This window comes from Colossoma macropomum, unplaced genomic scaffold (assembly GCF_904425465.1).
Source record: "Colossoma macropomum unplaced genomic scaffold, Colossoma_macropomum, whole genome shotgun sequence".
NCBI classification, from domain to species: domain Eukaryota; kingdom Metazoa; phylum Chordata; class Actinopteri; order Characiformes; family Serrasalmidae; genus Colossoma; species Colossoma macropomum.
Window position 1 is genome coordinate 6,546,730 of NW_023494793.1, and position 13,433 is coordinate 6,560,162.

Genomic DNA, 13,433 nt, shown 5'->3' on the forward strand with positions numbered 1-13,433 from the left:
AGTCATAGACATGCTGATATGATCTGAGGTAAATATAGACTCATTGTTATTGAAAACTTCTGTGAATGCTGATTCCGATATATTCTCCAGTAAAGGGTAAAATGGACTAGTGTAGATTGAAGATAATGGGATCAAATGTAGAGAAAAACTGCCAAGAAGAAGGCAATAGTTTTAATTTCCAACCAAACGCACGCAGAGAACCAGTGGAAGTTAACAGTGTTTCATGCTATTTTTATATGCAACATTGTTATCATTATAAATGAATAAGCAATGTTAGAAGCTCGCCCAGTTGGTAATTATATCACTACTAGGGAAAATGTATGGTGTAGTGTGAGGTTCTGTAATACTTATATGTGGTATTTTGTAATTGAATTTCGATCACTTATATCATTTATTATGATAAAACTTTAATTGCGCACATGTGGAACTGTGTTCTCCGGAGTGATGGAGCTTCATCCAGTATCTTTGGGATGAGCTGGAGTGTCCAGAAGCGATCATCCAAAATCAGTACCTGACCTCACTAATGCACTTGTGGCTGAATGCATTTAGATCCTCACAGCAACAATCTGACATCTAGTGTAAAGCCTTCCCAGAGGAGTAGAGGCTGTTACTGCAGCAAAGTCCCTATTAATACCCCTGATTTCAGAAGAAACGTTGGATAAACAGGTGTCTACAAATTTAGGACATGTACACACACCGATCAGACATAACATTATGACCACCTCCTTGTTTCTACGCTCATTGTCCATTTTATCAGCTCCACTTACTGAATAGGAGCACTTTGTAGTTCTACAATTACAGACTGTAGTCCATCTGTTTCTCTGCATACTTTGTTAGCCCCCTTTTACCCTGTTCGTCAGTTGTCAGGACCCCACGGACCCTCACAGAGCAGGTACTATTTGGGTGGTGGATCATTCTCAGCACTGCAGTGACAGTGACGTGGTGGTGGTGTGTTAGTGTGTGTTGTGCTGGTCTGAGTGGATCAGACACGGCAGTGCTGCTGGAGTTTTTAAACACTATGTCCACTCACTGTCCACTCTATTAGATACTCCTACCTTGTCAGTCCACCTTGTAGATGTAAAGTCAGAGACGATAGCTCATCTGCTGCTGCACAGTTTGTGGTGGTCATCCTCTAGTCCTTCATCAGTGGTCACAGGACGCTGACCACAGGACTCTGTTGGCTGGATATTTTTGATTGGTGGACAATTCTCAGTCCAGCAGTGACATTGAGGTGTTTAAAAACTCCAGCAGCACTGCTGTGTCTGATCCACTCAGACCAGCGCAACACACACTAACACACCACCACCACGTCAGTGTTACTGCAGTGCTGAGAATGATCCACCACCCAAATAGTACCTGCTCTGTGAGGGTTCATGGGGGTCCTGACCACTGAAGAACAGGGTAAAAGGGGGCTAACAAAGTATCAGAGAAACAGATGGACAACAGTCTGTAACTGTAGAACTACAAAGTGCACCTATATAGTAAGTGGAACTGATAAAATGGACAATGAACGTAGAAACAAGGAGGTGGTCATTTTTGAAAATTTGATTGTTCATTAAAAAGCCAAAGCCTTTTAGCTTTGAAAATACTGCACTGCAAATGTTTATTTCTCAGTTAAGCTATGAGGTAAAGTGTATTTAAAAATCCTACCTAAGTCCTGTGTATTGGTGTGATAGCGTACACAGACAGTGTTAGGTATAAATGAAGGCTATGGTAGAGTAGAAGACTTAGTGTTAGTGTTTTCGGTGCTTGCTACTGGACATCCGCTAATGTGTGCCCCTATTTATTTCTAAAGTCCTATTTAAACTGGATTAGATTTACCAGAGGAGGTCTGGTAATGTCATTTGTAAGGGATTCGACTGGCTAGAATAAAATATCTATATAATTTTCCCGAATTACCCCAGACAGCCGGATCGAAACATTATCGCACATTCACTTCAGCGTTAAGATTAGAAAAATTTAATAAACCCCAAATGTAAATAACAGTTTCTACTTAACTTGATAAAAATTGTAATAAAACTAGTGATGGCTTCAAGAAATTTTTACATGGTATGATATGACACAATATGTCTTTTTTTTCAGACATCTGACAGGTTGAAACAGACAAAAAAAAATTCAGTAATCCCACATTTTGAAAAAAGTACTAGCAAAAACTTTTAGTACAACTTATTTGTATTTAATGTTCTAAATACAAGCAAACAGGACAAATTATGCTCTCTTTATAATGAAACATGCAGCTGGTCGGTGTTCTTTAAGTACTGACACTTATAATATTCACAATACAATCAGAAAAGCTTTTTGTGATGTATTTAAGCAATAGAACACGAGAGGTTGGCGATAACACACGACCTCAAGTGTTCTATTGCTTTTATACAACAGTTAAATAAATAAAGTATTAAATTAATAAACTGGGCCGTGAACGCGGCATTTAATATGTTTTAATGTTCGCAGTTCCTTCACCAAATTATAGTTCCTTAACAAGCAGCTTGTTGCTGCGTCGGAGTAACGAGCTCCGCCCACTCGCTGCACAGCCGGCAGTTCGTTCTCCAGCTCCACACAGACCGACTGACAGTTTGGGAATTTAGTGTCGTCTCATCTTCAGAGTCTGAGCAAATCGGCTGTCGGTCAAATGTGATCTTAAAAGTGTCCATTTTCTGTTTGTGGCAAAGTAAGAAGTATAAACGTTCAAATGGCTTGAGCGTCTCCTACAGCTGTCAAAGTCGTTACTTAGCAACCGCGTCTCAGCGGAGTGATACAGTGTTTGTGAAAAACCTGTGATGTTAAGGTGAAATAACAGCACGATTAGAACACTTCTCAACCAATCAGCTTGCACGGCCGGAACTAACTGTTGTATAATGTGACAAAATTTATCCCAATGCTGTCATATTGCCCAACCCTAAATAAAACCCAAAAACATATAAAGATATTTAATATAGTAATATTTATTCCCAATAAATTTCCAATAGTGTGAAAAGGTATTACATTATCATTAAATGTATTACTATATTATCAGGTAAAATATTGTATTACACTATTGGGTGAGTTATTATTACTGGGATTTATTACATTTACAAGTGCTACATTTATTACATTTCTGGGCTATGAAATTAATGGGAAATGGTTATGTTATTGGGTGCTACATCACTCTGGCTTTTAGGTTCTCCTTCACAGATATTTCACTTTCATCATTCTTCTAATTAGGCCAAAAATGTTTTCGATCACAGTCATCCTGTTTTGAACATGAGGATAACAGAACTGTGCCAAGATTTCATCGCTTAGACTCGTCTAAAAACAGGTGTCGCTGTCTATTAGCAGGATTTGTTATTACATTATCATGAGGTTAAGCGAGCTGGACCACTGTTAATGACGGAGCTCTGAGGTTAACAAATTTAAAGGTAATTCGCTGTGGAATTATTACTTGGGAGACTTTTAAAACTACGGACATGACAGATTCACCACCTCAGTTATCACTCAGATTACAGCAGCTCACCAGGTTAAACTAATCTACCTACAATAGGACTTAGTGCACCCTGTGCGATTGTGTTCTGGGACCAGGCCTCTGTCCATTACTTCATCATCCCTAACTCCTACTGTAGATACTAAAATCTTCTCTTATGAGACAAAAAGCTTCAGAATTACTTGGATTTCTGCATGATCTAAAATGTAATGTGTTCTGATATTTAACAGACATCACACATAGCGCAGTCTCCTGGTTTAGTCAATCAAGGCCACTGTCCTTGAAACCTATCGATAGAAGCACCTCGATCTCAAACGCTTTCTGTAGCTGCTGATGAGTCCTGAGTGGTAGAAGATAGACGGTATATCAGCACATTCCCTCACGCAATTCTTTCAGCTTTGTGGGATTCAATGCATTTTAATGGGATTGATTTAGGAGTCAAATTCTTCTATTTGAATTGTTCTGAGGCTCATTTACTCCTTGATTTTGGATCACTGACATGCTGCATGATCCAATTTCTTTCTAGTTGTAGGTCACAGACATCCTGACATTCTGATTCAACTTAAAATTCATCTGCCTTGCAATGATTGCACTCATCCACCATCCAGTCCCTGATGCAGCAAAACAGTCCCACACCATCATGCTACCTCCGCCATGCTTCACAGTTGGGTTGAGCAGTCTTACAAACTTGTTCCTAAATCGTTGCTGATTCTGACATCAAATCTTTAATTTATATAGAGCCTTGGCTCTATGTGAAGCTCCTTTAAGAAGGTTCTTCACTCCTCACACACCTTAGTTACAAAAATGGTTAATTAAAAAAAACATTTTTTAAAAGTTCTTAAGGAAATCAAAAACTGTTCTTCTATGGCATCACTGCCATTAGCCTTTTTGGCACCTTTATGGTGACATTTTGCAGTTGGCTCTGAGCAGTCACTAATTCATTCTTGCTAATACCTCTGACTTTGAAGCTTTAGCATTATAGTTTAGACTGAAAGGATGCCAAAAAGAGAAAAACCGAGCCTAACAATCTTCAGCTCCTATGCTGATGCTGGATGTACTAAGAAAGTTCTACAGGAAAGGACTTAGAAGAGCTGATATTTCTTATCTATAAGTTTTGTAACACATACAATATAAGGCCAAAAGTATTGGGACACCCCTCCAAATTATTGAGTTCAGGTCTTTTAGTCACACACGTTGCTAACAGGTGGATAAAATCAAGCACATAGCCTTACAGTCTCCACAGGCACTGGCAGTGGAAAGGGTAACACTGAAGAGCTCAGTGACTTTAAACATGACACTGTCCCCTTTGCCACATGTCAGTCTGTGAAATTTCTGCCCTGCTAGATCTGCCCCAGTCAGTTGAAAGTGCTATTATTGTGAAATGGAAATGTCAACTGACCACAAAGAGGTAGACCACGCAAACCCACAGAGTTCCAGATGGCCTCTGGAAGCAACACCAACACAAGAACTGTGTGTGATGAGCTTCATTAAATGGCTTTTCCAGGCCAAGCAGCCGCACACAGGCCTAAGGCTGCATTTACACTGCTCCAGCACGTCGACACACCGCAGCGTATCCCATTCATTTTCAATGGAAGCAGAGCATGGTGGGTCCGGGGCGTTGAGTCTGGGGAATGTGGTGCGGCAAAAAGTTGAGCCGAGCTGAACTTTATGCAGATAAATCCGGCCAACGCGATACGTCTATCCAATCAGAAGACAGCTGGTGTTTGCACGATATATGTTCACAACGCAATGTATAAAATATTTGTGCCATATTCAAACGTTCCGGTGGAGCATGGAGGAAAAGCTCCAAACAATTTTCAACCTAGATATTTTTAAATATATGTATATATTTGTAATTAATAACATACTAAATTTGGTTTTTGATTATTAGAAAATCAGCACATTTATTAATTAAAGTTTGACTTAGCAGGACATTATTTAATTGGAACGTTTTTGTTAAAGCCCACATGCAGCCAGCATGAGGGAGTGCGTTCACGTCTGTCTATGTGCCGGAACAGTGTAAATGCAGCGTAAGATCAAAATGCACAATGCTAAGTGTCGGTTGGGGTGCTGTGAAGCACGCCGCCATTGGACTCTGGAGCAGTGGAAACGTTCTCTGGAGTGATGATGTCTGATGGATGAATCTGGGTTTGGTGGAAGCCAAGAGAACGCTACCTACCGGAATGCATAGTGCCAACAGTAAAGTTAGGTGGAGGAGGGATAATGGGTCAGGGGCTGTTTTTTTTAGGTTTTGGTCTCCTTAGTTCCAGTAAAGGGTGATGTTAATGCTACGGCATACAAAGACATTTAAGACAATTACATGCTTCCAACTTTGTGGTAACAGTTTGAGGAAGAGCCTTTCCTGTTCCAGCATGACTGAGCCCCTGTGCACAAAGACATGGCTTGATGAGTTTGGTGTGGAGGAACTCCAGTGACCTGCACAGAGTCCTGACCTCAACCCCCCTAAACAACTTTGGGACGAACTGGAACGTTGATTGCGAGTCAGGCCTTCTCATTCAACATCAATGCCCACGGTTTTGGACTAGGATGTCCAACAGGCTCACATGGGTGCGATGTGGAGGTGACAGGTGTTCGCATACTTTTGGCTGCACAGTGTTTCTGTTTTCTTCACAGCTGTGTTTGTCTAACTGTGACTGAGCAGGTCTTTACTCACCTGGGCACTGCATCACCGCGGCCACCTCCTTCACCTCGTGGAGGGTCAGGTTGAGCTCGTGCCAGCTGAACAGCGGCTTCGGTTCCACTGGACTGGTGCAGTCCTCGAGCCTCCGGACCTGCTCGTCGTCCAGCGTCACGTCCCAAACGTTTACATCCGTTATGTTGCCCACAAACGGCTCCGTGAAGTTTCCACCGAACGAATCCTGGTCTTGTCCCAGAATAAAGATCCCTTGCCCGTGCATGTCCCGGGACGGCTCCGTGCCCGTGCCCCACTCCCCTTTCTCTCCGTCCACGTAAACCGCCCACAGTCCGTCGCGCTTGCGCCACGTGACGCACACGTGGTGCCATCGCGCGTCGTTGGGGAACGAGGCTCGGTACGCGTGGTGTCTGCCGTGCACGATCGGCGCCAGCAGCACGCGCCGCCGCGTCTCGTCCGCGCGCGCGCGCAGCTGGAACTCGTTGGTGAGTGCGCGCGTCGCGTACGAGAACAGCGTGGACACGCTCTCGTGACGCGCATCGAACTGGACGCGCGCGCACATGCTCGCGGAGGCCAGGGGCGGGAAAGAGGCTCGCGCGCGAGCGTGGCCGTCCCGGGAGTCTGCGGTGAAGGACAAGGCCGAGAGAAGGACATCTGTGGAAGGAAGAGAAAAAGAGAGAATGAAAACGAGGGCAGAATGGCCGAAAGAAAGACTCGAATAAAACCAGGGGCGCTTTATTCTGCTCGGGGGGCTCTGGGACCACCGGTGGTCGTCGGCCCTACAGGCTTATCAACACACAGTGTCCAGTCAACAACTTTCAGAACCACCATCATCGAGGTTCTCTTACTGTACAAGCTTAAACCAAGCTGAAGTTAACGTCACATCCGCCAGGTTCGTCTTCAGATTTTCCGTTCCACCTTAAATGGTGCCGCAGTTGCATTCTGGTGCAGCACCATTTAAGATGGAACACAAAAGAAGCTGGCAAATGCATTCAAAAAAAATATTTAAGACCAAAAGTTAAAACTTGTGTATTTTAATTTCATTCAATTCATTCCATTTTCCATTCAGTTTAAATACATAAATCCAATGTAAAACTGGTATTATAATCTGTTTCTCCATCATGTTCAATAAACCTGAATGAATTAAATAACGTTTAAATTAGAAGTACTTGCAATTATTTATGCACTTCTTTTACATAATATTTATGTATTTCTAAAGAGTTAATAGTTCCTTCTGTATTCACAGCACAGTTACTGTGTAAATGTATTAAATGACTATACATGTTAAATTCACAAACATTATTGTACTCCAAACTGTATTAAACAGTATTTGCTGAGGCAAATTACAAGAAACGTAAACTTTAAAGTCTAATGTGAAAGAAATAAACATAACTTTATATATTTCAGCTGTGATCAGATTCCCTGGATTAGAATTTCTATTCACTCGCAGCTGAACTACTAATTAAAGCAGATGTTTATGTTCACAACATTCCTATTGAGGGGCAACTCTAATGCTAAACATCATGCCAGTTAGCCAGCTAATGCTATCAGTCACTTCATGCCATGCTAACATGTCGAGGTCACCTACAGTTACAACAACATGAACTGTTGATTTGAATATTGATGTAATACATCTTTATATACTGCTTCACAGTAAATCACTCCCATTGTTTATTTAATCTACCTTTTGTACCTGTTAACATGACAGCAGACCTAGCAAGGATGCTAACAAGCTATTCCACTGGTGTTGTCTAGAGTATCTCTCAAAATAAGCAAAATGAAACATTAATATAGTCTAAAACATTAAAAACCCAAATTAAGTTGATGAAAATTAAGAAAAATCTAAAAGGTCTTACACAATTCAATTAAATCAGTTTTGGATTTATCCAACTTGGGTTGCTTCTAATGAATATAAATAAGTAAAGTATATTTTTATGCTTTTTAAGTTTTATGTAAAATATTTGCTTAATTTTTATGATGGCCATAAATCATTTTTTTGAGTGTAGGATGTTTCAGCCTTACCAAATTTAAACAGCCAAAGGACACTTTCCTTAAACCAAGTTCATTTTATGTCACAAAACTCTTTAAAATGTACTTTTTTAATCAAAGTAAGCGTTTAAGCTTCAGATAATGTTATTTTCCAGGCTGTGAAATCAGATACTATATGAGCTATTTTCACCAGAAATGACTGGGTAGCTAACAGAGATCATTTTCCCCATTTAGTTGATTTAATCCAGTAAAAAACACAAAGTATACAACATAGAGCAGAAGAGAAAGCTGAAAAAAATAAGTTAAAATGTTTTCATTAAAATCTTTGTCTCAAGCCATTTTCATTTCATTTTCATTAATATAACTGAAGGTTAAAAACTGGTTAACAGGGTTGCGAATTTAGCCTAAAATAAGCTTGATAGCGTTAGCATTCAGGAGTGGTTAGCCTGACAGGGTGCACATGTTGCATGCTAACTGCTAATGACCACATAGTTTACATAAATTATAAAATGTAAATATTTATTCTTTTTTCTAACAATAATTTTGGTAACAGGGTTGAATGATCAAACTTTATCCAGGCAGCCAAACGAGTTTTTTGTACGTAAACAAAATGAGATTACTGACTTGTCTGACGGTCATTCAAACAACGAGATGAAACAACAAGATGAGGCAACTTCCTGTTTATATCAAAGTAAATGGAATGTTCCATTGTTTTACAAGGGGGGCAAGTCTGGGCTTATTTTGTTAAATTAAATAACTTATTTGTTAATTCTTTTAACATTAAATTCCTTTAACCAAATAACAATGTAATTATGGCGCTACTGCAAGATTTTAATTAATAAATTTCATAGAGAAGTTCAATGTCAGTGAGGTGGGAGAGACCGAAAATCAGAATTTTTAAGGTGGATATGGACAGTTTATTTGTTATTGTGATCATTTAAATGCTAACTGTCCTAATTCTATGTTAAGTTAAAGTACAGATCACTTTTTACAGAAATAAAAAACAACAGTCATTTCATTGCTTTTGAAAAGGTAATGTGGCGTAATTGAACCCTATTCATAGAAAGAGCCAAAAGTCATCGATGGGCAAGGATTGAAATATGCACAGAATCTGAGATGAACTTTAACACAGAGCTCATATGTGATTGCTGCACTCAGTCCAGTCATTTGCGTAATGCTTCTCCAGCGGTATGTGGTACAGTTTACTCAGTGAAACAATCAACATCACCAACAAAACCGCGGTGCTCGCAAGCTATTGTCTATCATATGATCAACGGAAATGAGCAGGTAGGTCTGCTGAAAAGTAGGTAGGCCAACTTGGTGGACACAAGTAAAAGTAGTAAAACAGCATTGTAAAAATGTGCAGAAAAAAGGAAGTTGATGACTCTATGGGATGGACTCTCACTTTTGCACATGCTCAGTTACATCTCTTAACCGCAACTGGAGCTTGAGAGTCAAAGACTGGCTCGCTGATAGCAAACTGAAGGCTTAAGGCAATGGCAGAGAGCAATGGTTGCTAAACAGTGATTGGAGGGCTGAGAAAATAAGGCGGAGCTTGGTGTAGAGTGTAATAATGTAATTGGACATAATACAGTGACATCGCTTACAGAAAACATATCAAATTTCATTATCATAAAAGTCAGCTTAATAAATGTTCTTTCCCCATTTAAATTCTGTAGGCCTGTGATCAATCTGGGTAGGGGGAATATATAAATCTATTTAAAAAAATGGCCAATCAGAGGCCATGAATTACTCAGGTAAGCCTGTGTATTAAATCACTCCTGAGTAAAACTCTTGTTTACATCGATGTTAACATCGAAGTAATGACTCAAGCAGAAGTAGAAGTAGCTACCAAAACCAAATTAAGTTAAAAAATAGAGGCAAATACTACATCTCACCACTGAACTAAAGTAGAACTTCTATTCAACATCTATCAAGTTATTACAACAAAGTGGGGAGAAGGCAATTTCGCTAAGTGAAAGTGTACGATACAGTGGCTATGTTTACATGCAACGATTTTTGCCAATCCGATTGAATACAATCCGATTACAGATGTAGACTGAGGTGTTTATATGCACTCTATTCAACAATCTGATGGAAAACCTTCGTTTACATGCTCACTACAAGTAATCCGATGCAAAATGACGCGCGTGCGTGGAGTAGCGCTTAGAGTTAACGTTACCATGACAGCGAACATCACGTGAGGTCCAGACCAGTTTCTGCTCCGCCATGTTGAGCGGTGTAAACTTTCGCCGTGACGCGACGCACATGCGCAGAACATACTTATACGTTCCGATTGGAATGTAATCGGATTCAGGCGTTTACATGGCTATTATTCTTCTATTTAACGGATTATTTAGAAGTTTACCCACCTCGTTTAATCGGATAGAAATTGTATTCCGAATGGCCTCAATCGGATTAGACTATTCCGATTGAGGTGTTTACATGGACGTATTCTATTCCGATTGAGCTATTAGTCGGATTATTCACGGATTATCAGGCTGCATGTAAACGTGGCTAGTGTCTCAGTTGCATTATTCAAAAGATCGTCATGTCCCAAACATTTGAAACAACAGTTTTGCTTCATACTGTCCCTATCAAACACTCTAGCCACTAATATGTTAGTCCCGAGCTAACACACTAGCCACAAGCAAACATACTAGTCATGACATACAATATGATATGATACAATACGCTGTATTACGATCCAACCCAATGCAGTATGTTGTATTGTTACATATCCTACTTGATATCCTACCTAACTCACCCCAGTTATTTTCCTCTGAATGCATAAATATGTATCGAATAAATGAACAAAAAAGTACGTTTTTTGCAGCCCCCTAGTGGCTTGGGGACGCTAAGTGACTGCATACACCACTGATAAGAAGAAACGCCCTGCTTAATCCTACTTGATGCTAACTGCTAACCAATGCAATATATCAGAGAGACTAAACAGAATAGCTGTGCATGAAATACTAAGCCAATTTCTTTATATTTATATACATATATACACCGATCAGGCATAACATTATGACCACCTCCTTGTTTCTACACTCATTTTCCATTTTATCAGCTCCACTTACTATATAGGTGCACTTTGTAGAACAGGTACTATTTGGGTGGTGGATCATTCTCAGCACTGGAGTAACACTGGCGTGGTGGTGGTGTGTTAGTGTGTGTTGTGCTGGTCTGAGTGGATCAGACACAGCAGTGCTGCTGGAGTTTTTTCAAACACCTCAGTGTCACTGCTGGACTGAGAATAGTCCACCAACCAAAAATATCCAGCCAACAGAGTCCTGTGGGCAACGGTCCTTTTTTAAACTAATCTGCGGTCATTTTTAAGATAATCTGGTAAAATGCTCTTGTTGTAGTACCAATTTCTGGTGCACGGAAACCAGCATATATATACCAATCAGCACAACATCAAAAACACCTCCTTGTTTCTACGCTCATTGTCCATTTTATCAGCTCCACTTACTATATAGGAGCACTTTGTAGTTCTACAGTTACAGACTGTAGTCCATCTGTTTCTCTGTGTACTTTGTTAGCCCCCTTTTACCCTGTTATTTGATGGTCAGAACCCCCACAGCAGGTATTATTTGGGTGGTGGATCATTCTCAGCACTGCAGTAACACTGGCGTGGTGGTGGTGTGTTAGTGTGTGTTGTGCTGGTACGAGTGGATCAGACACAGCAGTGCTGCTGGAGTTTTTAAACACCTCAGTGTCTGAGAATAGCCCACCAACCAAAAATATACAGCGAACAGTGTCCTGTGGGCAGCATCCTGTGACCACTGATGAAGGACTAGAGGATGACCAACACAGACTGTGCAGCAGCAGATGAGCTATCGTCTCTGACTTTACATCTACAAGGTGGACCAACAAGGTAGGAGTGTCTAATAGAGTGGACAGTGATTGGACATAGTGTTTAAAAACTCCAGCAGCACTGCCATGTCTGATCCACTCAGACCAGCACAACACACACTAACACACCACCAGGACGTCAGTGTTACTGCAGTGCTGAGAATGATCCACCATCCAAATAGTACCTGCTCTGTGGTGGTCCTGTGAGGGTCCTGACCACTGAAGAACAGGGTAAATGGGGGCTAACAAAGTATGCAGAGAAACAGATGGACTACAGTCTGTAACTGTAGAACTACAAAGTGCTCCTATTCAGTAAGTGGAGCTGATAAAATGGAGCGTAGAAACAAGGAGGTGGTCATAATGTTATGCTTGATCGGTATATACCTATATATATATATATATATATATATATATATATATATATTATATATATATATATATATATATTATGGCAAGCCAAACAGGAAATATTTAATGAATATTGATATATATATGGAATGAACTTTGATATATATTGAATGAAAGTCGCTGTTGAAGGGTTGAGGATGGCCAAGAAAAACTGTACATCAATAAATGGGCATTAACAAACTCCAGGTGGAGTTAAAGGAAGGGAATTCTGATAAAGTGACCAGTATCTATACACAGTGATCCCGTGGACAGAATGACCTGAGAGTGGCTGATATATAATGTGAAGACACAGATGGGTGGAGCTTCAATATATACACAATTTGACATGGTGCAGAAGAAGAGTCAGATGAGGCCATAACTTCTGTTTGAAAAATGCTCTTTCATTGAGAGCAAGGGAAAACACTGCCACTTGAAAAGCAACTGAAAATTGAGGTAGGTCACTCCTAGCCCTATTCTTTCTTCTGATGGTCACCAAACACAAACACACTCTCCCTAACTCTGAGCTGGACACAAAATAACACAGTAAACACAAACACACACTGTAACTGAGGAACAACAACATAGCAACATTACATAACAATGTAAACAGTCTGTTTAGGGAGGGTGCAAGGCTACAGTCCCTCTCTGTCTAAACAAAACATTTTATGAATTATATTATTCATTTTTTCATCTCAATGTTCGATCCATGTACATCAAAGTTCATTGTATATATATCAAAGTTCATTGTATATATATATATATATATATCAATGTTCATTAAATATTTCCTGTTTGGCTTGCCATTATATATATATATATATATATATATATATATATATATATATATATTCTATATATATATTAAACAGGAAATATTTTATATATATATATATATAGAGAGAGAGAGAGAGAGAGAGAGAGACATTCATTTTTAAAGTTTAAAGTTTTAAGTTGTACTAGCCAGTTTAGGTAAGTAAAGTTCAGGAAAATATAAATCCATCACAATTTGAAGAACCTGTACTATAGTAATTGTAGCTAGTAACCCATTTCTGAAAAAGACACCATTAATCAATGAAGCATAAGTGT

At 39.8% G+C, this 13,433-nt stretch overlaps 1 protein-coding gene across 1 annotated transcript in view; it reads right to left on the reverse strand.

Moving 5' to 3' along the window:
• adgrd2 (adhesion G protein-coupled receptor D2) overlaps positions 1–13,433 on the reverse strand; it is a 55,327-nt gene that overhangs the window by 28,778 nt on the left and 13,116 nt on the right. Inside the window, 1 exon segment of the mRNA XM_036579700.1 lies at positions 6,132–6,764. Within this exon segment, the coding sequence (XP_036435593.1) occupies positions 6,132–6,764 (633 nt within the window).